Raw genomic sequence first — 27,863 nt, forward strand, 5'->3', positions numbered from 1 at the left:
GGTTGGAATGCAACGCATTTGTTGTTCCTTTCGAATGACGTTGAAGTGGGATGGAAAACATCGCTTGTGCGGTGGTGGACAGCGATTCCTCTTAATGGATTTATAGCATTAAAACGCCACATTTTCGTGGAATCCTCTCGAATGAGTTTAAACGGTCACCCAATAACGTTTAGTGCCATGATCCAATCTCGACTTTTTGCGAGGGGAATCCAAAACGGATTCGTTTCTAGGTTTTTTTTTAACATTCGTTATTTTCGTGAACTTCCTTAGTAGCGCATTGAATCGAATCCTCATCTTCATAACTTCTTATTTCATACTCCCAATCATCCTTCCCTGATTGGACCTTTCCTTGTTTATTTTCATTTGCATTTTCCACTTCTACCTATGTTTTGTTTTTGTCTCTTTCCTCTTTCGATATCCACATCAAGCCTGAGTCACGGTCGGACTTATTTCGGTTTACTTTTGACGGTGTTCGACTTTTTTTAGGCCTAGTAGAAGCTAGTAAGAAATTCTCACAGTTGCCATGGCTATGCAAGTTATCGAAAAAAAAAGACTGTCATATTTTATGAACAGCATCCATTTTTAGTAACTTCTATTTTTCAACATGTTACAATTAATGCAAATCCGAATATTACCGTACCTACAAAACGGTACCTACAGTTACACGGTAACTACAGTTACCGTCCTCTAGGTACTGTACTTGTTAGATTCAAAATAAGTACTTTGAGTGTAGATTAGGAGCCACAAGTGCAATAACACCTGATTTTGACCGACAACGGTTTCTCTTGACCAGTACACGTATGTATACACTTTGCTTTAAATGCATCATCCCACGAATCTTTGGTAGGGGTTCTAGGAAGGTAATGCCTATATGGGGTCGTAGATTGTGGGGAAGAGTGTGATTCCGTTCATCACTCTCTGTGTCAGTCGAAATCCCATTCGGGCGAATCGCAGGCGGAGGCCGGGGCGCAAGGGCTGCGCATTGCAACAGAAGCCGTCGTAAGAAAGAGCGTTCCGGGGTCGTCCGTTTACACTGATACAGAAAGAGATGAACGGAATCACCCTCTTCCCCACAATCTATGACGCCGTACAGGCATTACCCCCCTGAAACTCCTACCACAGCAGATTTGTGGGATGGTGCCTTTCACTCCATAAAACACATAAAACAGCTGAAAAACGTTACCGAAACAAATTACTTACACGCAAAGGTTATTGTGCAAACACATATGCCAACACCTATTGAGAACAGTAGATGAATGTGCATAGGCTAAAGCATCGGAAGGAAAAACAGAAATAATTTGTTTCTCTAGCACTGCATAATCAACACGGACAACTAAAAAACTATGATTTTGATTGAAACTAGTTTTACTCTAGTAATTTTTCAACACTGGATTTTCTCTCAATTTTGAGCTAAGGCGAATTGACAACTGAATTAGCATAGATGCGATAGTCGGAGCTGGTGCTCTGACCCCTTCAATTTTGAACGGTTGGGGAAGGGACCTCATTCACCTTTGAAGGTTTGGCGAAATTATCCCCTTCACTTTTGGGCGGTTTGCGAAAGGACCCCCTTCACTTGAGCTGCACCCCGTGAGCTGAACCCCCTTCACCTGAGGAGGGTCCGGCCTCTCCCTATCGCACCTATGTGAATATTTGGGCTATGAATGAAGTGTTCGAGTTTGTGGAACCAAAGTGAAATAGTTTGTAGCAATTTGATTTAGCGAATATAAGGACTTTTCATCCTCATTTAATTGAATAACCTAAAGAAGTTGATCCTTTTGATTTCTTCTTCAAATTTATTGCGTAGGATTTACGCGCATTTGTTGCAGGCATTACTTTGCTTTCCTCTGTGTATCATGTGTGTATCATTTCTTGTAGAAGAGAAATTACTCGTTAAGAGCAGGTGTGAGAAGCATTTATGTTTCCTCAGTTTTTTTTTTACAGAATATCTCAGATTAAATAAATAAAACAACAGATTTTAAAATGGAGATAACGACTGATGGGTAGCAGTTTTCGACTTTGTGTCCTGAAAGCGCTCTATAATAGTTATTTTCTTGGTAGAAGAATGAATTGGAGAGGTACAAAAATAGCCATTTTTAGGGAAAGAATTTGATTATCAGGGTAATGCTCATGTTTTTAGTGTTCCTTTAGAAGTGAGTGAAGTGGAAGAATGGAAATAAACAGTGAAATTGCTTTTTGCGACTGCTTCTTAAGGAATCTCATTGCGCCCAGTAGAAGGGAATATTTTCTTCTCACAGTGTCTCATTTTCCTGTCGAAGCTTCTCTTTTTTGGTTATTAGTTAGTTATTAGTTTTTTGTTGGTTTTATGCAGGAAAAAAGCGCGTTACACAATCTACTATGCGATCCGTGCGATTCGTTCGCTGTACTTAAGGATATTTTGCTCGTTTTCTTGTTAGCAATCGTTATTTCTGTGCCTTACGTTTTACGGGGTTCTCTAAATGAGTGCACGTGCGTAGCGATGATGGCGGTAGCGTTGGTAGAGCGATCCGACCGGAAGTTGAAACGATCACTCCACCCACACTCCATTGTGTTCTGCAGCTTTTGCCGTCGTTGCATCCAGACACAACATGACAACTGTTAAGTCCATTTTTCTTGCTATGCTCCAGCTGTGTATGCGGTCTATAACAAACTGCGTAGGCGTTACATCTCCTGTCTTTTTCCATGATCAGAACTACATATTTGTACAAAAACACAATTGATCTACGGTTTAACAAGAGAAAATTTATCATGTGCGAATTTTTTTGCAATGCAGACAAATGCTTATGAATCTCTAAGGCACGTCTACACGCCTACAACTAATCCTCTTAATCGCTTTTCCACTCGTGATGATATCACACCCTGATACAGTAAGAAACATGCAAGAGGATTGAATTGAAGAGAAAGCCTATCTTTTTTTCTTACAACAATTCAAAAAAGCGATTTGTTAGAAATATCCTTTTGAAAAATTGATTGTTTAAGAACATATGCTTTTGTTTTCGTGCGATAAATCTGATGCTTAAGATTTTTCAGATTTGAAAAATGTGAAAAATCGTCATGCATTTGATGCATTCGTCATGTTAATGCATTTGAGCTTTCGAACATCAGATTTGAATTATTCAATAACTGAGATGTTTTCGAGCGGATATTTTTCTCAAAAATTGGAAAATATTCAAGGAAACTCGTACAGTTTTGTTCTATAATTCATTTCTGTACATAATTGACACTAATTTCTCACTTGTGCTCTCGGAAGTAGCCGCAGAAGTTTTTGGACAGTTCCGCTTCATCCTTGTCGTTAACACAATCGCTTCTGTGACTCTTCCCATTAGCATCCTTCTGATTTTTGTTGTGTTGTGCTTATCAGTACACTCTTTTTTTTGCATCACGTCCATCTCGTATCCTCGAATGAAATCCCTGTCTTCTCGACATCTAAGCATTATGGATAATTTCAGTAGAAAATATGTTGTACATGGAATTCTTCGAGGGTGATACGGTCCCCTTGCTGGGGAGACGGCGAAGAAATGTGAAGACACGCATTTTTCGACTTCGAAAGGTACACCATTTCCGCTATTAACACATGATGCGATGCAGCAATTTTCTTGCTGCTAACTACATCCTTTTTTTTATCGTAAACAACTTAGAACCAGATTTTGAAAGGTTTGGTCTAACAGCGAGCGACAAGCTTAAACTGGATTGCAAAATTTTCGAAATTTGGAAACATATATTATTTGAGTGTTTCATTATTATAGTGTTGTATTTTTCGCCGTTATTTCCGTGTTTCCGCAGTTCTGCGGCTCAAAGGGCTCATACCACGGAATAGACGACTTTGGGATTTTTCCACGAAGAGATAACATTAGGGGCATACGTCGCGAGTATGAGCAAGATAAAAGAAAAAATATAAGATTATGGTTGTACATTACAAATGTGACCGCAATGTCGCAACATTCTTCCCGAGAAACGGCGATCAAATTTTCCTCCGACGCACCGATCGACGTTCCACGTCTGCGAACACCAGCGTACGCGCCGCGTCTGTCAGCAGGCGGAAGACGCAGCGTCTACAAACCATGATGTTACAGGTTATTTGGTGCCTCGTAAGGAAATTTGATCACATAGTTACCACATTGCCGAGTGATTCGGAGAAGCTATAAGTAAGCTATGGAACTGCAATCTACCAGTTTTCATTATGATCTTCTAATTTATAATTTCCTAAAAATTCTACAACTTTGCACTTGAAGATTGAAATTCTACAATGCGTTATGTGTGCAGGTATTGTCAAAGAGTTTTCCTTGCGTTGTAACGTTTGTAAGCAGCATTATCTTGGAGGTGTATATGCGCTGTTTGCAGTTCTAATCCGGTGTTTGTGATGGATCTGTATACTCTTTCCACGAAATCAGAAGGGATTCTTGCTGTTTATAGCGTAAGCTTATTGAGGATTCTTTAGAAATTCGCTGAGAATCTAGCGACATATGCGTTTTAGTAAGACTGAGTATCTTGATTAACGCAAAACTGCTATGAAACTGATATGAATAGAAAAAAACTAAAATTTTCGGCTCTATCTCTTCCTTGGTGGCTGCTGCAGATTTATTTCAAATAGGGAAGCCAACAGTGAAAGGTAGATTTAGCTGGCTCCAAGAAAGTGCACTGATAGAATCTAAAATAAGCCTGAATTTTTGAGAATTTCCTAGAGTTATAGTAGTAGAGCAAAAATTAAATTCCTTCGTGCTGGATCTCATTGTCTCGTTTTATTCACACCAGCCCATGGTAAGTGAGCATCCCGAAGGACATTTTCAGAACTTCACCTGTTCGTTAGTCGCTCCATTCCATTTTTTCTCTGGTATGTGCCCAAAAATAGCTGAAAGCTATTATCACAGATCCGAGAAAATTGTGATCACGTGTGTGTTTATGAAAAAAAAAACTCCATCATCAAAGATGACATCTTGTATTACGTAACATGTCACACTATATAACGCCACACATCGAAATTTTCTGACTCGACTTCGTGGATTTTTATTCAGTTCACTAATATTTCTTTGATTAAGCTTAAGATCCTATACACGGATTATTCACTCAGGACTCGTCATTCATTCATTCATTCATTCGTTTTTGTGCAAATATTACGATGACTAGTATCACGAGCTAAAATGCTCTGCCACTGACTCATCCTAGTGTTAGATAAATAACAATTATTTGCACTCATCACTTATTCATATCGCTTGAAAGAACAGACCGTGACTTTTTTTTTTAAAAAAAATAGAATAAGAAAGTTATTTGAATACATGATTGGGTACTGAAGCTGTGAAGCTGTGTGAGTATTTAAGAAAGCAGCCAAAATTTTCGAGATTCTACTTTTTTTTTACTATTTTCTATTTTCCTAGATATCTTTCGTATATATTACTGGTTGTTGGCTTTAAAGCTAAATTAGAATTAAAGAAGCGGTTTACGGCATTAGATTTATCCGTAAGTAATGCGTTCTCCTGTTCTGTTTTAATGATAGCGCAAAATATTGTGTTGTGTTGACACATTCTTTTTTTCGTAAGAAGAGCTGATAAGGTCAGTTGACGTAAGAATCGAAACGGAAGTGTTTAGACAATGTGATATTTCTTAATGTGATTTCTTCTTCCTTGGAATGGAAGGAATCGTTCTATTTTTTCCCTTGATGAAAAAGCTGGTTGTCATTCTTAGATACCAAAATTTTGTCACGAAGTTTGTGCAACGAAAAAAAATTTTGTTTACCATGACTCGGAATTAGAAATCGATTATATCAATTATTTTGTACCTTGCCATTGATTACTTGTGCTCATAAATCTGGCAACGTTTTTCTCTTTTTCTCTCTCTCCCTCTTTTTCTCTCGAATGTCTCTGGAAGCAGAGTCGGAGATAAATTTGTTCTATCCTACCTAGAGACTTTCTTTTATCTATCATATCGGTTATTCATACCATGAATTTTTGTACATGGTGCATAACAAAAGAAAAATTGGATAGTAAATACAGTATGCCAATGAAAATGAACGTGTTTTGCGATCAACCACATACCGTTTCCAGGTCTCTGATGCATTATTGTTTGTTGTATGATGTTTATGTGCCATTTAATTAACATATTTTCAATAAAGAAAGCGGAAAGCAATCAAACGATATTGGCTGCTATAGTTTTCGATTTGTTTTTAACATCAGCAGTCGACATTTAGGGTTTTGAACAAATGAACAGTTAATTGCGGCCATATGTTGAAGCAAAAAGATAATATTTATGCAGTAGAAGCTTTTTTGAAACTTTATCTCTAAAGATGTTTTTTTTCTGTGTGTTCTCAGTATTACAGAGATCAGTTTTGGTGGCATAGACGCTTACTCATTTGTATATTTCTAGGTGGCGTAGGCGCTTATTTATGAATATGTATTAGTTGGAATGAAAAAGGAAGAATCTGCGTGAGGATGACGATATTTCCCACTAACAACTCATTTCCTGGTAGGGTTTGAGGATTTCCAACGTGCTACATGTTTACTGCATCATTTTGCAGAGACTATGAATCCTGCATCCGGAACCTTGCGACGAAATCGCTCTAAATATTGAATTCGGCGAAAAGCCGCTTATCGATTCCTTCAATTTTTGCATTTTCAAAATTAGTTTATTTTTTTGGAGAGGTACGAGGTGTTCCCGGAGGACTAATTCTCCACTATCAAGTGGAATAATGCTTCGATGACCTATATTAGGTTTATTAGGTGAACGTTATCCTAGCATTGCTGTTACTGGAAACTTTGAAGTTGTGAAAAAGACAGATTTGTCCTTATCTGGTTGCTTCTAAGCTATGCTGATAGCTGTACAACCCCCGCCCCCACTGATTTCGGAGAATTTAGCTACGTCTAACCTGAACTCTTTCAATAGGTGGGCTACAGCTGGTCAGGCACACGGAAATGTGCTCTTTCCGTCGAAATTGTGACCTTTGGACGATCTTCCTTCATCTTCACATACCTCGCCAACGATTGACATCATCATATCGTTGTAATCCGACATTCGTGTCGGTGTATTTTCCGTCGCACTTCCGCGTTTCGCTTGTGTGATAATGTCCGTTGCGGATATTCAAACCTTGTGTGATTCCCGTGGAATACAAAGCTCCAATCTTATGGATTTCCAATGCAGTAGATTCATATCAGATCAGGAAATCATCGGAAAACTTCATTGAAGATGTTCTTTCCTACTTTTTTTTCTTCGGTTGGATCACTAGCGTAGGCCTTCAGCTCATGATATAATGAGTCACGGTGGATGGATTAATTATCCGTAAGACATTCTTAGCCTTTAATAGTCAAGTAATAGGTTTCGCTGATACCACTGATCTGTGCTGTAATCAAATTCGTAATTCGTAATATACGTCTAAACATGATTAATGCTAAGGAAAAGACGTTTACATGAGGGTAGACGGATAAACATTGTTAGTTGTTAGTGTTCATGGTTTCGACTGAATTGTTTCTGAATGAATTACCGTAATGCGTCATGTGAGAAAACAACTTATAAGACGACCAAGATTCGAGATATCAGCTCACAAGAAACAACACAAGAAACTTTGACAACTTAATCACACGACATTCCACAGTAGCTGTAAATTTATTTAAACATTCATATCCGCTTGAGGAAATCTTTTTGCGCGAGATATTAAGGATTAAACTTAATTTTTTAAGTGTATCATACAACAAATGAAAGAAATATCTAGTTGGGGACAATAAGTGGAAAAAATCTATCTCAATGGTTCAATCCGTAGTTAAACTAATCTGAGTTTAGTGTAATTGCAGCATTAAGGCGTAGAGTAAGACAATTCTTGTAGAAATTATGTAACTTTTGTTACTCTTGCGTTTTCTGCAAATGTATGAAAGCTACAGAGTCTAAAAACCACTAAGTTGTCACATTGCTGCGGCTGGTCTCCTTTCTTCCAAAAATTATAGCCACAAAATTAAAGTTACACAAGAGCAGAATGCATTAGAGGGGATCGCGGAATGTGATATTTGAGAAATTTGAAACTTTGAAAGAAAAACTTAACAGTAACCCTTTTTTTTGTATAAATGTTCCTTTCGATATGTGGCTGCGCGATCATAAAGTGTAAGAGTACAGTTTAACAAAAACCGAGATAACGATGATAACGACGTTATGCTATATGTATGATGATTCTTGCCTGCCTAATCCATCTTCTAATAATTTTTAGTTCGTGCAGACTTCGCTTGGTTATGCATTAATACAGTTTCTCCTTAGTCAAGTATAATTCCACTTGAATGGAGAGGATTTCAATAATCAGCTATTGCGTCTGAGAATGTTCCTTGATTGACAAGTTCGTGGCAACGTTAATCACTTTCTGGGAACCTCGTGGTGTACTCTCTTCGTTCGATCCTTCCCTCCTCAAAAGTGCACAGGAACAGTTCAAATGTGTGCGAAACTTTTCTTTGCAAAGTATTGCTTTAGCAAGATGCAGCAAAATATACTCGTTTCGATATGGGAACAAACAGTTTACAAAGGTTGACAACTGTTTGTTGTTGTATTCCAAAAAAGTGGTTGTGCTGATCCTCGTTTGCTTGAATAAAAGATGCCAGACTCCCTTCTGTAGCGCCGATTGAATGCAACTTCGTATATCCCAAGAAATCGCATCCATTTCGATAATTTTCCTAGATAGGTTTCAAAAAGTTATTATAAACACGTAACTGAGCCGCTCATCCACAGTCGAGGAAAGGGAAATAAGCAAGAGGTTTAAATATGTCTGACCAAAAGAAGGACTCAAAGAGGATGGGAGTATAGTAAAAGATAAAAGGATAAGGTTTCTGGACTTAATCAATCCGCTTGGGATGCGCCCCCACGTTTACTTCAATTCAGAATCGTTTTAGGTTTACGAACATGTAACTGGCCTATACAATGACTTGCGGTGGCTATGCGATGAGTCAAGTCAGTATTTTTATCCTCCCATACAAGTCTGGTACCAATTTATCGACCTCGGAGGGATGGAAGGCTTGGTGAGCACTAGGGCGGATTCGAACCTCCAATCGATCGTGCAAACAGCGGAATCTCTAACCGCTACACTATACCCGCCCAAGAATATAGTATCTGAAAGGAATGGGTATCTTTTCTTGTACGAGAGAACATTCACAAACACGGTCGGCAGTCCTTTCTTATTTCTAGGGGAAATTCTAGGACTATTCGATAGTTCTCAGATTTCCCCTAGAGCTGAAGGATATTTACGGTAGTGTAACGATGCGAGCACCACGTGATTCATCCGAATTTTCGTTGCAGTCTCGCAGCTGCAAACTGCATTACTGCAAAGCTTATGAATATCGTGCTGTGGTGCCTGATGAGCAAAATGAGCAACAAGCGCGCGGAGTGTGACTCATATGGCAGCTGAAGCCACGCCTTCATCTCGATTTCGTCGAGTCATCGCAGTGTTGTCTCGCTATCGCCCGTTACCGTGTATGGCAACCATATTCTACTAATGAATGAGATCTCTCTACGAACACGACTTCGTCCACAAACGGACACAGTCCAGATGTGCCTAAAATTTTGCCCTCAATGCAGTGAGGGCGGGCGCAACTTCGTCTGGTTGGACCAACATCCTGTGGACTCGGAATGTCACTTGGCGTCAATGAACGTTGGAAAGTGCTCTTATATGGACAAAGTGTATGTGGATTTACCACTGTCAAAGTCAAGGAAGACCAGATTCACTGATAGACTTGTGAAGGTCTCTCAGAAAAATCCTCCTGAGTCGGGGGATTCCTGTGCCTGTATCCATGGCGGTGTTCAAATTTCACATCAAGATAATCCACACAGCTGCATCTCAGGATCAACACCACGAAAACGAAGAGTTGTTGACTCGCTATTATCACTATTTGTTTGCTGTGTTAATCCGAAATCAAAGGAATTTAACGGAAGGTCATGTGGTCAGCGATGACGTTCGAAGTGACATAGAAAATTGGTGAGTTGTTGGTGTTAGGATTTCCTCTTCGTTATCCAGCCGCTACAGTAAAAACTTCTGAAGATTCTACAGATTTTCTTCGTGTTTCTAATTTATCTAGTACTCTATTGAATCATCACGCCCCGTATGTTACGGAGAGTGAGGACAACTTCAACTTAACAGTGTAAAAAATTACAGAGAAACAGTTTGTATATTTTGAGGAACACGTGATCCTTCTGGGAATTGGTTTTGGCTTCTTAGTTGTAGCTTGTAGATGCGTCAATTGTTTGCTCACAGTGCAGTTTTCAGATGTCTTTGATTCCCTAAAGGCTATATGATGCTTCTTCATGAATATTAAAGTATTCCATTGTAAACACGAGGGAATCCTTCCATGCTCTAATGAATCTGAAGACATAAACATCGTGAGCTCTACCTTGCTCAAAGTGCTCCATATACGTAATGAGAATGGCTTGTGCTAATTAGCCAGGCAGGTATAATTATGCATAAAGAAGTAGTGCAGGAAATTACGCTTATTGACTGTGCTGACGTACTTCAGCTATTAGAGCACAACCTATTTACAATTCAATATACCAAAATAATATAGTATAATATATTTCAACCGCAAGTGCCATTGTATAGGCCAGTTACACGTTCGTAAACCTCAAAAGATTCTGAATTGAAGTGAACGTGGTGGCGCATCCCAAGCGGATTGATTAACGTCAGACACTTTATCTTTTTTTTATCCTATCTACGCTAATAGTAAAAATTCTTTTATTTCTTCAGTGTATTTTTTATTCTTCGTATTAACAATAACATTTTTGTCAAAACTTTTGGCCAAATTTAATAAACATATAATATTTTATTATGCCCAACAATAATCTCAAAAAAGATAGAAAATTAAATAACCACATCCTACCCATACATGGACTAGTGGCTCCTTGCCCTTTCACTTTTGTGGTAGTCTTCTCAGATATTTGCGAAACTCTCTTCCCGCTTAGTAGAATATGCTGCGTTTTTTCCTTCTCTCATTTCTCGGATATGATAAGCCGTGGGGTTCTTTGTAGATAACCGAATTACCTTTCAATTTTTTTTCAGTTGCTTCCTTTCATCTGTAAAATAACCACTTTTCAGCCGTAATAACAGCTCACTTTAGCAGTGAAATATCCAAGAACACTTATTGATGTGTCAGTCAGTATTGCCGATAGTCGGATCAAACAAATATTTTCACATCTGCGCTCTCCTCGGCGAGAGATACGCGAACGGCCAAACCCGGGCGAAATACGAGTGTACAGCCCTTGCGTGTCTGCAGAGGTAGGACGTAGACGATCTCTTTTCGCAGTAACAGGGCCTTTGCCAAGACCCGTGGACAAATTTTTGGGAACCCTTACGAGGATAAGGGTTGTAAGAACATCGGTGGTGAAGGATCCGGAAACTATGTGTCCTTAGCTCGAGTTCTGCTTCATATCAGTTCGTTTACTCTCATTATTAGTACATTCTCGGTCCATTTAGTTTTATATAGTTGTAAAATATTCTTTTGTTGACAAAGTGACAACTCGATCTCATCAGAATCCGATGCTGAGCTCAAGATTTTTTGTTTGGCGTGTTTGTCCCGCTTCTTCTAGACTTTTTTTGCATCTGGGATGGTGGATGGGCTCAGTGGACTAGTTTCTCTGCCTAGGAGGTCTTAGTTTAATGTAATTGGTTAAGAAAAAAAAAACCAACGTTTTGATGGCTTAGAATTTCTCACCCTGGAGTGCAATTGAGTTGAGTATTCCTGTCGTAAAGTAAAACATTACGTGATGCACAGGCGTTGAGCGCTAGCATTAATTTTCAGAATTCAAAAAATATTTTTCTTGTTCAAAAAAATTGTTTTTTCCTGTCCCCTCTAGAAATTTATTTCAAAATATGATTTATCTACTAAATTCAAGAGCCTGTATTATCTAGCTACAATGCCGAAGCGCAAGTGAGAATCTGTTAGTTGATTTTTTTTTTGCTCTGAACAGCAAACGATATAAATCAGCAAAGCTTCTTACTGGATTTGGAGATTTCTCATGATCATCTTATCCGTGATGCTTATTACAAAAAGATCATCTGTGATGAGCGTTATCAGTTCCATGTTGGTAGTTGTTGTTTGCTCGTGTATGGAATTAGCTATAATTACGGATCTCCATGTAATAAGAAGGTGACACACACGCTGATATCTGAGTTTCACGCTAAAAGTGTCGTATATGTTTCTTCCGTGAAATACTCTGCGTGAAATGACTTTTCAGGAACTTTGGTTTGATCAATATGATTTTAGTAAAGTGGTCCCTGTTTCGTCAACAAGAGCAGAAAGTACCTGTTTTTTGTTGTAGCTATGGTTTTATCTCAAAATCTTGAAAATTTCCAGAAATAGAATAATGGTATAGATGATATACACGGGGGCTGAGTGTTTTGAAGATGTCCATTTCCCAGAAACCGGTCAAAAACATAGTAATCCATCTTGAGCTTCGCGATTACAGCCGGAGGATAACTACCCAAACATCTCTCTATCCTTTCTCTCGCTTGGTTTTAATTACTATATCCAAAATAAGCTATATATTTTCATGATCTATGATAGTATTTTTTTCTTTGAAAATCCTCGTTGTTGTTTCAAGCTGAAAATCCTTTTGAATGCAAAATTCTGCTGATAAAACAGTGATTTTGAGTGGAAGTTGAAGGTGAAGTTGCTCTTAGCACGATGTGAGAATCTAGCCGTAACTGCTCTTAGGCATAGTTTGGTCGGTAAGATTAATGATTAGCCCTGCAGAAATTCAATCAAGTAATCGCGTGAGAAAGTGCTGCACAAATTCATTAATATGCGAGCGTGGTGACTCACCTTAATTTGTAGTGCTTTACGCATAATTAGAAGAGAAACACCGTGGAAGTTGATCTGCTGATTTCCTCGCATTCACTACTCTTCGAACGATTGAAATGCGAATGTATATGTCGAATGAGACGACGAATTTGAAGTACAACAGATTCAACACTAAGAACGAATGATTTTGGACTGAAATCACCGCATCGACTATGAACCATGAATTTCCCAGGGATCCTAGTAGCCGCTTCATTAAGAAGACATTCTCTCGCGTTACAATCCTCGATTACCATAAGCGTTTTTCGATTTCCCAGTATGTAGCAAAAAGTTAACGGTTAACAGCAGCAGTCGCTAAATACAGTTGTTTTCACCTATTTTAGGCACTAATCCATCAAAGTAACAGTTTAGCGTTATACTTACGGGGTATGCAAGTATCGCCAGAAGCGAACTACCCGGTTAATGGGCGTGGTCCGAGAATAATTGCTGCGATTAGTACAGTTACTAGGTGAACAGCTTGCGACATGGTATTGCTAATGATTTGTGCACGGTCTCAATCAAGTGTGAGTTTTGCAGATGATTTTTGACTTTGTGATTTTTTTGATGTTACAAAATTTAAAAAAATAAAATGACGATCTACGTAGGTGTCTTGTATTTTCTTAATGCCGTTGATGTCGTTATCACTATAATTCTGCTCCTCCTTGCTTTCCTCCCTATCCTACTCTTCTTATTGATAGCGTAATCGATATCGATCTCAATGTAGATGACTTCATTATGACCTGGAACTAATTTTATGGTTTCCCAGAAGCGTAAATGTTAGGCTCCTCTGGTGACACTGCTGTCGTTCATAATGATGGATAATGAGATGACAACAGCTCTTCAGATGCTCTATATTAGCCTTGATTGATGATCTGTTTCTGTTCTGGTCGATAATGATGGTTTTTGGAAGAAATACTTTTTTAAGAAGTAATACCAAGCGGGAAGGTTTCCTGTAGTTACCTTCTTCTTCCTGATATTAATGGGGATACAGTTGAAATTCTGGAGTTGGAGGTGATTCCAAACGGACCGATCGGCTCGCTGATATTTTTACTCAAATATGGATCACATAGAGAACAAGGGAGTCCCATTCGAGCGTGAAAATATAAGAAAAAAACCTTAATCATTAGGGACCACCCATAATTATTACAAAAATTGAATATCTAATTACATTTGACAGGTGATGACTCTTAACTGTCAATACTGTGCTACTGTGCGCTGTGTTGACACTATGTACAGGTTTTCGTTTGCTGCTTGCTGACATTTGACATTTACAGTACCATGGCAGTAATTGACCAACAGTAAATAAGAAGCTTTCCGAATTCTGTGGGAAATCTTCTCAGTCTTAATTGTTTATCTTGTGAGCTGAATTACTTTGGAATTTTAGGAGATTTTTAAAATGTCTTTTTAGTATCGCTTATGATTCTCCAGCTTTTGTTCGAATATTTTTTTGAATTATTATTTTATTTATTAACCTAGCTTTGAATAATTATTTTATTTGTTAACCTAGCTTAATACCATCTTTCCAAAAAAAAAATCCCGTTCATAATTGATTTTTATTTGTTATTTATTATTTATTTATATTTGGGAAAACCTCACTAATTTATGGAGTTAATCATTATCTAAGGGTTACAGCGGGACAATAACTTGAGGTTAATAAACTGAAGTGCGTGAATAACTTCCTCTAGGCTCACATTCCTCTTTCCAGTATATCCGTGCTACTAAGATTTTGGAGTAATTTCTGCTAACAACGAATTTCTTTCAATCGTTTCATGCGAAAATTCTGCGATAGAGTTTCCCTTCTTCTGAGGCCGCATCTTTCATATGTCTTTGGTTTTCCAACGATTATTGATACGTCCTTGAGATCCGCCAGCAACCACCATCAGACACTAAGCGAATTGTTGTTCTTGATTTTACAACAATGATAGCGCCGAGTCGCCGCGCCGTCTGGAACAATGAACAGCACCTTCTTAAATTGTTGCTGTTTCTTTGTCGGACATTTTCCTATCAATTAAAGCGTTATGTGCTAGTCGTCTTCTATGTAGATGTCTCTGAGGTGACCGCAATCCTCTTAACAAGGTCGCATTCATGAGGTGTTAATTTGAGACCGGCAAAAATGTCCCGACTATTGTTTCGTTTAGCTCCTGGCGAGTTGCGGTACCCTTTAAGAGGATTGTTTATTTTGGTTGCCTATACGTAATCTCTTCTTTACCTGCCAATCAATTCCTACATTATATTCTTTTTGCATGTTTACACTTTTTTTGCAGTATGGTCGCCTAAGGGGATTCCACTTCGGAGAAACCGGTACGGTTTGCGATTAATGTGTTTACATCGTTTTCGCGCTACCGGACCCATTAGGCGTCGACTTGTCCCCCACATAACGGGGAGAAGAACGACCGGAAGTGTGTTGTGTCGGTCGGTGGTTTTGCACAGCAACGTGTCGTTCGTTCTCGTCTTTGTCTGTAAGCGCGTCATATGGTGTGATGATGTTGGAGGTGTTGCGCAACGCAAGAAGCTGCGCATACGCAATTCTTGAGTGCTTTTGAGGTGCCCAGCGGCGGACGACGGACCCATTGTTTCATTCGTAGTACCGGAAGTACGGCTGCTAAGGTTTTGAAATAAGCCGCTCTTTGTGTGTTTCCTCAATTCCTCGACTGCAATGTACAGTGGAGGCGATTAAGGAATGGAACTGCGAATAACTCCATGAGTTCGATTTTCCCTCTGTGAAGAGAGTGTATTAGCAAATTTATTTTTCTTATACGAGAGGATTTCGGCTGGAAATCCTTTGGTTTTCTGACGATCCTCCATCCTCCTCCGTTATCCCTAAATGCAGAGATTTTGGTATGTTGTGCAACCAAACGAAAATTAGAAAAATAGCGTCATGTTCTTAGCGATCTTCTGTCGTGCGATTCCAGAAGAAGTCATTGAGCAATCATCGGATGAGGTGCAAGCGATGACGCAATTGGTGCGCAGCCCAACGCAACGCAACGCCTGTGGACAGGTGTGAGGGCGACCGTAATTGTACCTTACTAAACGTTCATCTGTTCGATAAATAACTGTGTTTCATTAAGTAAGGAGGACCGCACGTATCCTGTGATTAAGTGAGCTCGACTGTACCTGCCTGAGGTTTGAATGGCGTGAAGATTCGGTGTCTTTGGTCAAAATTGGCGTCCATGAAAATGAACAGTCATTTTTCATTTTCTAATTTTTCTGGAGATTTCCCAAATTTAAGTCAAGAATTTATTTGTAAGTGGTTTTAATGTAATGGTGTGTTTTTTCTCAGCAGTTTCTTTTCTGCACAGCTTTACATTTAGAAGAGTTTTTTTTCGGGAGCGAATTGCCGACCAAGAAGATTTTTCTTCTGCGTTATCCATGTAAAAAAGTGATTAATAGAGTGAAGAAGTTTCTTGAAAGAAGCTTTTTGAAAGTTTACACAATTTACAGTCACCACTCTTTCTTCAAGAGAATATGTTTTTCGATGGAAACGGTACTTGTGTAGAGTATGTAGTTAGTCTTCGGTCGAATTGCTTGCAACTCACGAACCGCGTTCTCTGGCCAGTGACTCATCTGATTCGTATAAATATGTTTACCATAGGAGAGCATTAATAGTGCCACAGGGGAAGCTTTAGGACAGAAGTGGATCGTCGTTGAGGATACGGTACATGAGACATCGAAAAATCAGTTTGATGAACAATTTGTCATTCAACTGAGTACCGGTCAAAGAATTCATAAACGTGATTGTCACATTTCTGATGGTGAGATGTTCGGCTAGCAAAGATCCGAAAATCCGTGAAAGTTCTACTTGATTCAGAGTAATGTAATGGAGTATTTGGTTGGACTGTGGACTGGATGTGTTTCTGACAATCGCCCTTTTGTTGATGCATAGACGCAAATGTACGATGAACGAAGATATTTTTGCAAGCCATGCTTGAGTCATGGAGCAAGAACGAGCCGGCAGTGAGGGCGAAGTTTATGTGATGTGTGGAGCTGCTGATGATTAGGATGAGTCAACGGGATTGCAAATTCACATCTCGTGGAATGAGGCGGCAATCTGACATATCGCATTGTTACGCCCATTCCCTGAAGAACGTTTTCTGTCAACCAGTTTACGTACAATAAGAATCGTGCATCGCTTCCAGTATCTGCAGTAGTTGGAGAACAAATCTTCTTCGTGGTTACTGTGTGGATTATCGCTCTTCCAAATGACGTGTCCTCCAAGTCCTTTAAATCCTCCAAATTGACTTGTCTTTTCTTTTTATAACCCAAATGATATTTCTTCTGATTCTAGGGATATTCGCTTCGATATGGTTTTCTCAGGAGAGGAGAGAAATTTTTCAGGACGGAGATATCTATAGTAATGGACGGGTGTTGTGCTGTTGCGCGTATTTTACCGGATTTCACAAATTTCTTTCTGTTTTTGAAGCGTCTTGCAGAAAATTTTTCAAAAGTTTGATTACGTAGTTATGGATCATTAGAAAGCAGTCGAGTACAATTTACCTCTATTCTTTTCATTTTTGCCGAAATGGAGCAACATCTAGGTATCCAGATAATCCACGGAGTGCTGTTCTGGTGCAATTTAAAACTTATTTGATAAAGAATCCCTTCCTCAGTGTGTTTTTAGATAAACTTTCCATTGAATTTTGCACTATAGATTTCTAGCTGAATTCCAATGCTCTCTAAGAAAAAAAAAATTCCCCCACTTCCCTCCTTCATATTCAGTTCCCTTCGGTTTTCTATCATCAACATTCCATCTACAATTAGTGGTCACCGCATGATGGCCGCAGCGGCATCGTTCCGCAGCAATCACTTTGCTTTTTCAGTGTGTTGTCGATGTTGTTGTCCGCAATCGCACCACATACACATTCTTGGGCGCTCAATGTGCGTTCTTTCGTTAGTGTTCGGTTTTCTGAGTTTTGGATCCGTGCTGAGGAGTTGGGACGGGCGATCACTTTTCCTAGCGGAATTCTTCGTCCTCAGTCTTTTTATGTCCGGCCATTGAACAAAAGATGCGCCGTGAGTGTCTTGCTTGATGTCAGCAACACATTTACTCCACGTATGATTTGTCGAGAGATCTAGGCTTGGCTGTATTCGTTTTTTCTCCACTCCCATTCTAAGAGAATATCAACGTTGAATAAAGAATTGGATGAATGAATGAATGACACGTGACCGTCAAAGTTTTCGAGTAAGACCCATTGACTTTCGTCTTTTTGTGGTATGTTTGCCAAGCCGAATCAAATCCGGTTCCTATTCACACAACCGCATCATACAAAAGAACATTCTCGAGCTGTACGTAGTCATGCGCATTCGGATGTCTTTCTTCAACATGTTTACTGTTGACTATCTCTGATTTTCGTCAAATTCTGATCTTAATCTAGTCTACGAGTGTTCTTAGGTCTAAGAAATCTTCTACTTAACCATAATGTGGATTAGTCCACATCAGACTTGGTAAAATCGCCCTTAGACTGACTTTTGACTAGCATATCACTTGAATAGTTGCTGAGCCTCTTGAAGCTTTGCGATGAAATTCGAGAAGGTTTCGGTGACCACGCAAAATGCGCTGATGTGAGTTTAAACCGGAAATTAAACTATATAATCCGATCTTAGAGAAATTCAAATGTAGCTATTCGTGTGCCCTTCGAAATTTCTGATTTAAATGCGCGAAAATCGTTAACCTATGAATATTTTTCCATGGCAAATTTATGGATTTTGTATCCAGATTAAAGTATAGCCATAGAAGTGGGTGGTTGAGGGATTTGAGGAAGCTTAGGTTGCGAAAGATGCTTTACTCCTAGTTTTACTGTGAAATACGTATACCAGTCGGTCATATTTCCGTGTTATGTTCTTGCATTCAGCATAATTCGCAGAATTACTCAATGATAAGGTTTCTTGGATAGAGAACATGCTTCAGAACATTTCTGAGTAACTTTTTATTTCTAGAATAATCCTGATTAATTTCTAGAATCTGCTAGAGAACACTGAAAAATTAGATTTTTTTTTCTGATCTGACATCGTTTTATATTCATATCCCGACAAAGAATAAATTGTCCAGCGCTCACAATCTCTTTGGGATGCGCCAATGTGTTTAAATTCATTTCAGGATCGTTTGAGATTTATAAACGGGGTACGTAGCCTGTGCTAAATTCTCGAGTCACTGTTCTTATTTGTCTTCTCAAACGGGCAAATCTGGTAGGAATTTATCAATACCGCTTGGATGGAAATCTTTTTTTTTCTGTTCTTTGGCGGTTCCGAACCATCAAGCGTGGAGGCACAATGAAATCTCTTATCACTGTGCTACATCTGCCCCTTTCCATACACGGAATACAAGGAAAGATCTCCGTGTGTGTTCAGTCGACCGCCCAAGGCCAACTTTTCGACCGTTCGCGATCGATAAATTGGTGCAGGATTTGTTTTATGGGACAATTGCACTGATTTGATACACCAACTCACGCATTTAGTCCACGGCGACTCATTCTTAGAATTCTTGGACCACTACGACTCTGAATTGATGTCGAAAGCGTGGGCGCATCTCTGCAGTAGCAATAAGTGTCCACCACACTATCCTTCCACTTTATTCGTACATTGGATAGTTTTCCGAAGCATTAGAAAATTTGAAGAGCTACGAAATTTGTAATGTCTAAAAATTAGTCAAAAATGCTAGCGGAAGTGCTTAGCTTAGCTTTAGTCATTGCTATCAAGTCGACATCTATATTCGATATATATTTATATCCGAATGTTGAATGTTTCTGTTCGGACACGGTAGAATTGTTAGTGTTTCGCTAATTTCCGGTACTCATACTGTTTTTCGTTTACTTGTTTTTCGTTGCTCACGAACAACATTCTTCTCAATGTCCATAACATCTACAGTAAAGTACAAGTTTTCGAGACTTTTACCGTGTCAGCTGTCAGGTTTTAGTGCGACTGAATTCTTGTACACATTCCACTGATAACCACAACTGGTGCACTTTAGAGAACAATTGCAAAGATCTTGCAACTATTGTGTACTGTTATCTCTGGATGAGTGTCGTTAAACACGACCTCTGATGCGCAAAGATGTAAACATTTTGAAATGAGACGATATGAGTCAATAAGACCTATGGAGTATCTTGTAGAGATGCTTTGAAAATTCTGTTGCTGCACAATTGAACTGAGCATGGGTGGTTTATTTGCAGAAGTGATCCAGAACGTCATGGTGAATTGTTAACCCAGATTGTGAAATGTGAAGTGGTCGGAACTAAGAGTCTTAGGAATTTGCGGAAGTAAATCGCATTTCCGGAAGTGCTCTTAAATGCTAGATGCTCTTAAATGTTAGATTCCTGGCGTTTTCTTATCACAAGTGTCCTCTGCGGCCCTACGTCGCGACCTGCATATGTGCACCGCATATGGCATGCTGCATAGGCTCTGATACCCGTTCTCCGTTCATTGTTTTCCTCCTTAGCTTAAGACAGAAGTCTTCTTCAACCCTTAATTCGACATAGAGACGAAGGGCCAAGAATCTTTATGAAGACTATTCGGCACATCGTTTTCTGTTCATATGTGAGAAGTAAGCTAGGTCGAAAAGAAATACTGAAGTTATCGTTTGACCTCAGCGAACACCTGACTGAAATTGTAACACTCATCTTTTCATCGAAGTGCAAACTTCGTCAAGTTTTCCTTGTCATTCTTTGGAACTTCTGGTGCTAACGCCCTTTCAAGTGTTCGCTGTATATACTACACTGTGTAACTTATGATATTTTGTTGCACTTGGTCCACCATTTGATAACAGTTGCGCGCCAGCACGGGCACATTTAGTGCAAGCCGAACATCTCGTATGTTCCGGATGAACTTTCGGCGGTTGGGGTGTGGCTAACGGAGCAGCTGCACTGTTGAGCTCGAGCAGCGCTGCAGCATTGGCGGCTTGTCGCTTTTTTATTCTACTTCACTGGTTGTGTAACGTCTGCTCAAACGAACATGTATTCAGTGATTTCGTTGATTCGCAGAGACTCTGACAGCGTACTCGAATGCAGGGTGGTAAGTGTAAGATATTTCAGTAGTGCAATGAAATGTACAGTGTGCATCGGTTTCCCTAAGCGAATTTAGTTTAATCTAAGGAATTTTCAATTTCTCCTCTTCTCCAGTTGTTTCTCGACGCTACTTGGATTGTTTGAAATCAGAACTAGAGTGGATACAGCGAACACGTAGTTCTTAATTTGTGATCCCAATGCGCTATTCTTTTTCTTGACCGGATATCCGGAATTGTGTTCCACATACAGTCATTTGAAATCAATGAATTTGTCAAAAAGAATACTAAAGGTGGGAATCGGAAGGATCTTCACATCTAGGTAATATTTAGAACTGAAAGTGGCCCATAACTAGGTGGTTAACCGGATAGAAACGGATAGAATGGAACTAGATATAGATTTGTATGAAAGATCCAAGATTTGCAAAAGTCGAAAAAACGAATTCTTGGATTTTATGTATAAAACTCTATAACACTTTTTGGACGTGTTCTTAATCCAGCGTAGGGCTCTCTTACATTCTTCTTTGGGAGCACGGCATTCTTTGCGTGTATGCTCTTGGCTCTTGGTTGCAGCTCAGATCAGGCGGAGTTCGAAAATCGCGTATCTTAATTGGGTTCCTGCCTCGAAAAATTCCTTACGTTGATAACGAGAAAAATATTAGAAGCCCAGTTTTTTTAAAGCTGTTATCTACAATTTTCACTTCGTACAATTTCGACGTGTAAAAAAAAACTGTTTAGGCTTCTTGTCGGTTATTTATTATTTCTTGCAACAATAAAGAAAGCAAGGGCCATTGAAGATTTCATCGTTTTGAAAATGTAAACCAATTAGATTAAGATTAGAAAATTATAAATTAATAAAATTTATTTAAGTTTATTTAATCATAAAAAGAATGAATTCTAAATTCTAAATGAATTTTATTAATTTATAACTTTTTGGGCGGGTGTGGCGCAGTCGGTTAGAGGTCCGTTGTAGCCAAATGGTCGAGGGTTCGATACCACCCTAGTGCAAACCAAACCTTTCATCCCTCCGGGGTCGATGAATCGGTACCAGACTTGTCTGGGAGGATAAAAACACTGACTTGATCATCGGCTGGCCTCCGCAAGTCATTCTATAGGCCAACATGCGTTCCAAAACCTCATCGATTACGAATTCCAGTAAACCGCGTTGGCGCATCCCAAGTGGATTGATACGCCAGTGACTTTATCCTTTATCCTTTTATTTAGATTTAGAATTAGATTAATTAGAAATTAGATGCGGGACTTTTTTTTTTAAAAACTAGTCTGGTTCTCATAGTTTAGAGGAGAAATTTTGCTTCTATTGAATTATTCTCAAAAATAACACTTGTTTGATTCGTTTAAATAATGAGTATGTAGCTGTTTCTGTCTTGACAGCACCCTCTCTTGTGGTGCAAAACATGTAACTGTTGATGTCTTTCTGGTTTGCATCGATTTAGTGGGTGGCGGTAAAGAATGAGAACAATGACAGGTTGGTTGGTTGGTTGGGAATGCCAGAATGTTAGTTGTGATAAAGAAGGACCGGTTCTCTCCTTCATACTGCAAATCGTTACCTCAACACTTCCGGTGCGAGGAATTTTGTTGTCTTCAACGCCTACAATCGCTGGCGAGTGACGTGAACAGACTGGTATTCGTGCGACAACAACCATTTGTAAAGTATTCGTACTATTTTTTGCAAAGAATTTCGATTTCAACTGTGGTAATGATGTCATTGATGTGTCACTTAGGCGCGCGCATAACTGCGCACTCGTTTTTGCAATCGTTTATGATTTTCTAAGGAATGTCCGTGTTTTCTTTTCCTCAAGGTCAAATTCAAAAGCACTAGAGAAATATTTTTTAAATTTTTTTTAGAAGAAAAAGGTAGTAAAATAGAGATAGATTAACCTGTGGCGTGGATGGAATCTGGTGCTGAGTGTTATGAAGTATGATAGTCATATGGGAAGAATTTATGGGAGTTGGAAGCATATTGAAGAACTCTTGATGTTCTATTTTTCTTGTAACGTGATGGTTTTTTGAATTCACCAGTTAACATCATTATTATTCTTTCAACCGAAGAGCCGAATGCACCTCACTGAACAAATCCCTTGTTTAGTCGCCATTATTTGAAAAAAAAGAAAGAAACACAATCTGCCCTCACGATTAGTTTTTGTTTATTTGAAGTAGTTACAGTAACGACTAGTGCTGTCATCTTTTGTGCTTGAATGTTCAACAGCACTGGGAGCAGCAGCAATGGCGGCGGCGGCAGCGGCGACGGCGGTGGTGGTGGTGGCGGCGTTGGCGGAAATGGGAAAAAAAAGTTGTGCAGAAACCGATGGGGAGAGTTATACACATGCCATATGTTAGCACGAGAACCCTCATTTCCCTCCCTTCCTTACATCAGTTCTTCGCTGCTGTGCCAGCAGTGGGGCTGCAGTTTCATCATTCCTCCTCTGCTCTTCTCATCTTCTCTCACTTCCGGACGGCTGTTTGACCGCTAGCGCTTGTATCATTGGCTCGGACAGGTTTATTGTGTTCATTGTTTAGTGCAATGGAGTAAAATGGAGTTAGCTGGAGTTTGGCTGCTCTTAAATGGTGGAAAGTACCGCTCCAGTTTTGGAAAATAGTTTGAGGAATTACTGTAACAAGGCAGAAAGCGAGACTAGAGCGTGTTTAACGCTATCTGTTCCTGAGCTCAAGCGTAATAGGATTACGGTCGTCAGAGCAGATCTTTAAACTATCGGGACTAAAGAGTAGTGGTTAACATTTGTGACCGACGTTATCTGGAGACGGTCGGCTATGCATAATTCCTTTTTGTCCTACATAAGGAAACGTGAACAAATCCTTGAAAGAATTTACGAAAATATGGATATAAGAGATGTTACTAAATGGAAATCTCTTTTGGTTATTTCCTCAACGCTTTTTTTTTTCTATGTATTGTCCTTCCACTGACTTGTAGAAGAAAAGACCTCAGTTTTCTGTAAGTCATATGGTTTATGGATGAAATGCAGGTATGAAATGTCCCGTATCAGCTTTTTTGGAGAAATGAAATGATTTAGTAGTGGAGGTTTTTTTACTTTTTATCCATGATTTTCGCTTCGTCTCATTTCAGCCATTATGCAATGAGTGCAATATTTTCTAGGTGGTCGGTGAGTTCATAACTCATTTGTCATCAGGTGTTTTAGTTGGTTCAGCGTTAGAGATAGATAAAAATGTCTGGTTGAGCAGAGAGAGACTAATGTATTGAACTCGAGAGTTCCTGGAGAAGTAACATGAAATAGGCGGAACCAGAGTTCAGCTGCTGAGATGGAAGATCAAGGCAATATGAGATTATCCTTGGGCTGTTCTAATGGCTATTCTAATGGCATTTTGTGCCTAAAAATATAATAATTATGATTAGAACCTTCTGAAACGGAAAACTTGTCTCCGGATTATTATCCACGCTAGCGTTGTGACCACCATTGCCGAAGTGAGATGGATTTCGACGGTGAACAATTCTTTGAACCCCGGTATTTTTATCAAGGTTATGATGTTGAGATGATTTATCAGCACGTGAAGGTTGAGCGGTCATGAGCTGTTCTTGAATTGTCTGCGCAGATTATGTGAAGGTGGTGATGTAGAGAAATATAGAACGTATTTATATGCAAGAAATCAATCTCGATTATTAACCCCATAAATCATTTCGTTGATGTTATCTTTATAATTAGGTTTCTCAAGCAATGTTGATGACAATACTGATTTGTCGATTGAGATTTAGAACAAGTGGATCACTTTTAGTTAGATAAAAAAAAACAATGTGTTAATGTACACAGCCACTACTCTCCAACAGATTTATTTAAATTCTAAATTTTATTGGCCACTATTATAAATAGCTTAGTGAACTGCTCCCTGGGATCTCAGTCCCCAACGACAAATACGTTCTTTTGTTTGTAGTATTTCTACGAGTATGAAGCCTTATAAAGACGAAGATCACACAAAACGTCAAAAAAAAAATTGTACCGAAATAGATTCGACTCTTTTTCTGTTGACTCCTTCCCGTAATTTGACGTTGTTTATTTGCTTAGCCATATCGTACCAGTTCTATGTGTACTAAAAATGAGACCTCACTACCGTATCGCGCTGCCTATAATCGTCACGGGAATCCATAAATAGAGAACTTGATCGGTCAAAACTACCGGAAGTGATGCTTCGGATGCGTTAAGACATGCGCATGAATGAGCGCGCATGTCTTAACAAGTTGACGACGTGTATTCACGCGAAGGAACGCGTGTACGGTCGCGATGAACGTGTTGGCGAATCATGTTCGTCGCCAGGCCGGCCGTCGCCGCCGCCACATCGCTCGCGACGTCGCCGCTGCGTCGGCGGCGGCACATTTCACTGAAGAACAGTTGTCGTTCGTGCAGCATGAGAACTTCCGGTCGTGCAGCTCGATGTTTTCTCATTTCTTGTAACGGAGTCGTGAACATGTTCAACACACATGGGCGATTTTCTGTAACATGAATAGGGCGCGGGGCTCGTAAAATTCTGTTTTTTTTTCCTGAAAGTTTCCTGCGCTGAAGTGCATCGCGAGCGCACGTGAATCGCCACATGCTTGGAATTAGCAGTTGATTAGACCTTAGGTTCCTTTTCCTGTTTGTTCTCGGACTTGATATCTTTTTCTAGTCCTCCTCTTATGCTCTATCTCACATCTGCTCGCTTTCTCTGATTAACCAAGTGAAGAGTTTTTGAACCATAAATTCGAAGAAAAAAACATCCACAAGCGAATATTCGAAAAAAAAAAGAAATACTATTTGAACCAGCACTAGCGATCAGAAACTATGAACCACCACTATGAGAATAACAATTGTTCGATGTTATCGCTGAACCCCGAGAAATGAGAGTGATTTGATGATCGTCGGACTGGTAATGTCAGCGGCTTCCTCAGATCCATCGTACCGCGTGCTTCCGGTCACGCCGTATTTTGTCCGATCGGGGGTGCGATGGTTGTTGTTCAGGTGGTGGTTTTGATAGCCGCGATACGCGATCATGTGAGAGGGAAGAAGGGGTTTTTTCCTATCATCAGAGCGAAGCTGTGCGATTTTGTGCAGACATCGCCGACGCCCGCTGCGCTCGTCGTTATCCGTGCTAAGTGGTGTTCGACGAATTCCGTGCAGCGGATGAGATATGATTATTAGGGCGTGGGTTCGTCGCATAGACGCTATAGTTTCGTTTGTGATATATCACTGAGTATCGACGCTCTAGCTTTTAGAAAATACTTGAACAAGTGATTCCTTCATCACTTGTTGTGTGAGTTATGCAGAATTAACAGGCGCTTAATTTTTTGTTCAGATATTTTCTGATTAGGACTGCCATATTTGAGCAAATTTATGCGCTGTATAACCACAAATTTGTTGAAATAATCCTGCAGGACTCGCACAGCTTTTTCGTCATCAAAATTCTCTTTTCTTTCATTCGTGCAGCAGTGATTGCATATTTGTGTGACTTTCTGTCTGATGCATAATTTCTGACATTTCTATGTTAAACCACAATCATAATGACTAATGTTATGATGAAGCTTTTTGCTGGCATTTGCCGAATCGCAGCGTTATTCAGCCGGAAGTGATCGCGTAACCGACGGCATTGACGAGGCGAGTTTACACACACACGCACACTAGTCAACGCCGCCCACCTGCACTTGGGTCTGCCCACTTTTTTTTCGGAACGCGTTCTGCTTCAACGGCCGTTCTAACGTTGGAATGTGTGACGATCATTTATCTGCAGAAATATACATCTAACGACATTGATTCTATTGATTTTTCTACGTATCTTCTCATTTTCCACTGTGCTACGGTACTATTGTCCGCCTCTTTGTACTCGTACATCGCTTTTATGTGCTCACAGAATTTTTGGCATTACGGTAGGGACGTATTTCTGCAGGAAACTACACACTACACTTATTGGTATGCGACAATGTTGTCGGCACATCTGTGTTGCTGTTGTCCTCAGTCACCGCCAGTTACACCGTCAGACGTTAAAGTAAATGAGTTATACTTAATATTCTCTGAAGATTCGTAAATATTACTGGGATGAAACCTGTACAGTAATAAGGTTGTTAGGTCCTGCGGTGTTCAGGAATATTGTTTACCATATCTAAACGTATTCTGTTTTTTTTTGAGACGTGCATTTAGTGAGGGCCATGAGTAGTTACAGTAGATGAGGTTGTAGACCACTTAGCCTAAGGGTTTCCTTATCAATAATAATACTATCATCCAATGATAGCTATTCTCATGTTATACTCTGTCTAGGACCCAATTTTTAGGAGTAGACCCATCCCTGGCCATGGCCATCCGTCTATGGTTTCATATAGATTACAGAATCTGGGTAGCGATTAAGCTACCGATTAAAATGGCGTTTTTTTTTCCTAGCTAGGAAAAAAAATCTCAGAAATTTGATCCGTAAAATAAAATAAACGTCCTGAAACGTGCAATGCTAAGCACCAACCATATTTCGCCGTACGTATGACCCCCAAACCTTAGAGTAAAGTCATTTTACAGTGTAACAAATTGAGCGACATCTAATATAAACGATTCTTTTACCCAAAAACGGGGAATCAATATCACGAGACGTTTCGTTGCGTGGAAAAAGGATGAATGAACATTTAGATTTACAGTTCGCCGAGTTGGTGTTCGCCCTTTTCTCTTATGAATTCCTTCCAGGTGGATTTTATACACGATATTGTGATAGGTTCATACGGTCCTTACGGCTATAACTCACAAATGATCTACGGAATCCTTGCTTTATCCCGGCTAATCGTTCGTAAATTATACCACCTTATTTTTTCCAAGGAATAGAGAACGAAAGTGAAATTATAGAGGGTTTTCTATTCTTTGATGATGAAGCTAAGAGGGATGTTTAACAGCTTTTGGCTGAAGAAAAGAAATCCATATACAAATATCCATTCTATTATTCCTGATTATTATGATTCTGTTCAGGAGTTCTTCGAGTCGATCAACCCGAAAAGCGATTTCAACAATGACGGTGATGCGCTAGAAACATATCTCTACGAGAAATCACTCAAGGTTCAGCCGAAAGATGCCGAGAAAATCCCTGACGTGGTAGGT

General features: G+C 39.5%; 1 protein-coding gene across 3 annotated transcripts in view; it reads left to right on the forward strand.

Moving 5' to 3' along the window:
* Window positions 1-27,863, forward strand: part of RB195_016200 (uncharacterized protein) — a gene marked incomplete at both ends in the record, with an annotated part of 50,645 nt that overhangs the window by 19,341 nt on the left and 3,441 nt on the right. Inside the window, 2 exons of one of the 3 annotated variants that reach the window (XM_064207247.1) lie at window positions 26,680-26,778; window positions 27,735-27,857. In XM_064207247.1, coding sequence (XP_064063128.1) covers window positions 26,680-26,778; window positions 27,735-27,857 — 222 coding nt within the window. Of the gene's footprint in view, window positions 1-26,679; window positions 26,779-27,734; window positions 27,858-27,863 lie in introns of those variants that run through there. The other 2 variants (XM_064207249.1, XM_064207248.1) reach the window with 2 other exon arrangements.

This window comes from Necator americanus, chromosome V (assembly GCF_031761385.1).
Source record: "Necator americanus strain Aroian chromosome V, whole genome shotgun sequence".
NCBI classification, from domain to species: domain Eukaryota; kingdom Metazoa; phylum Nematoda; class Chromadorea; order Rhabditida; family Ancylostomatidae; genus Necator; species Necator americanus.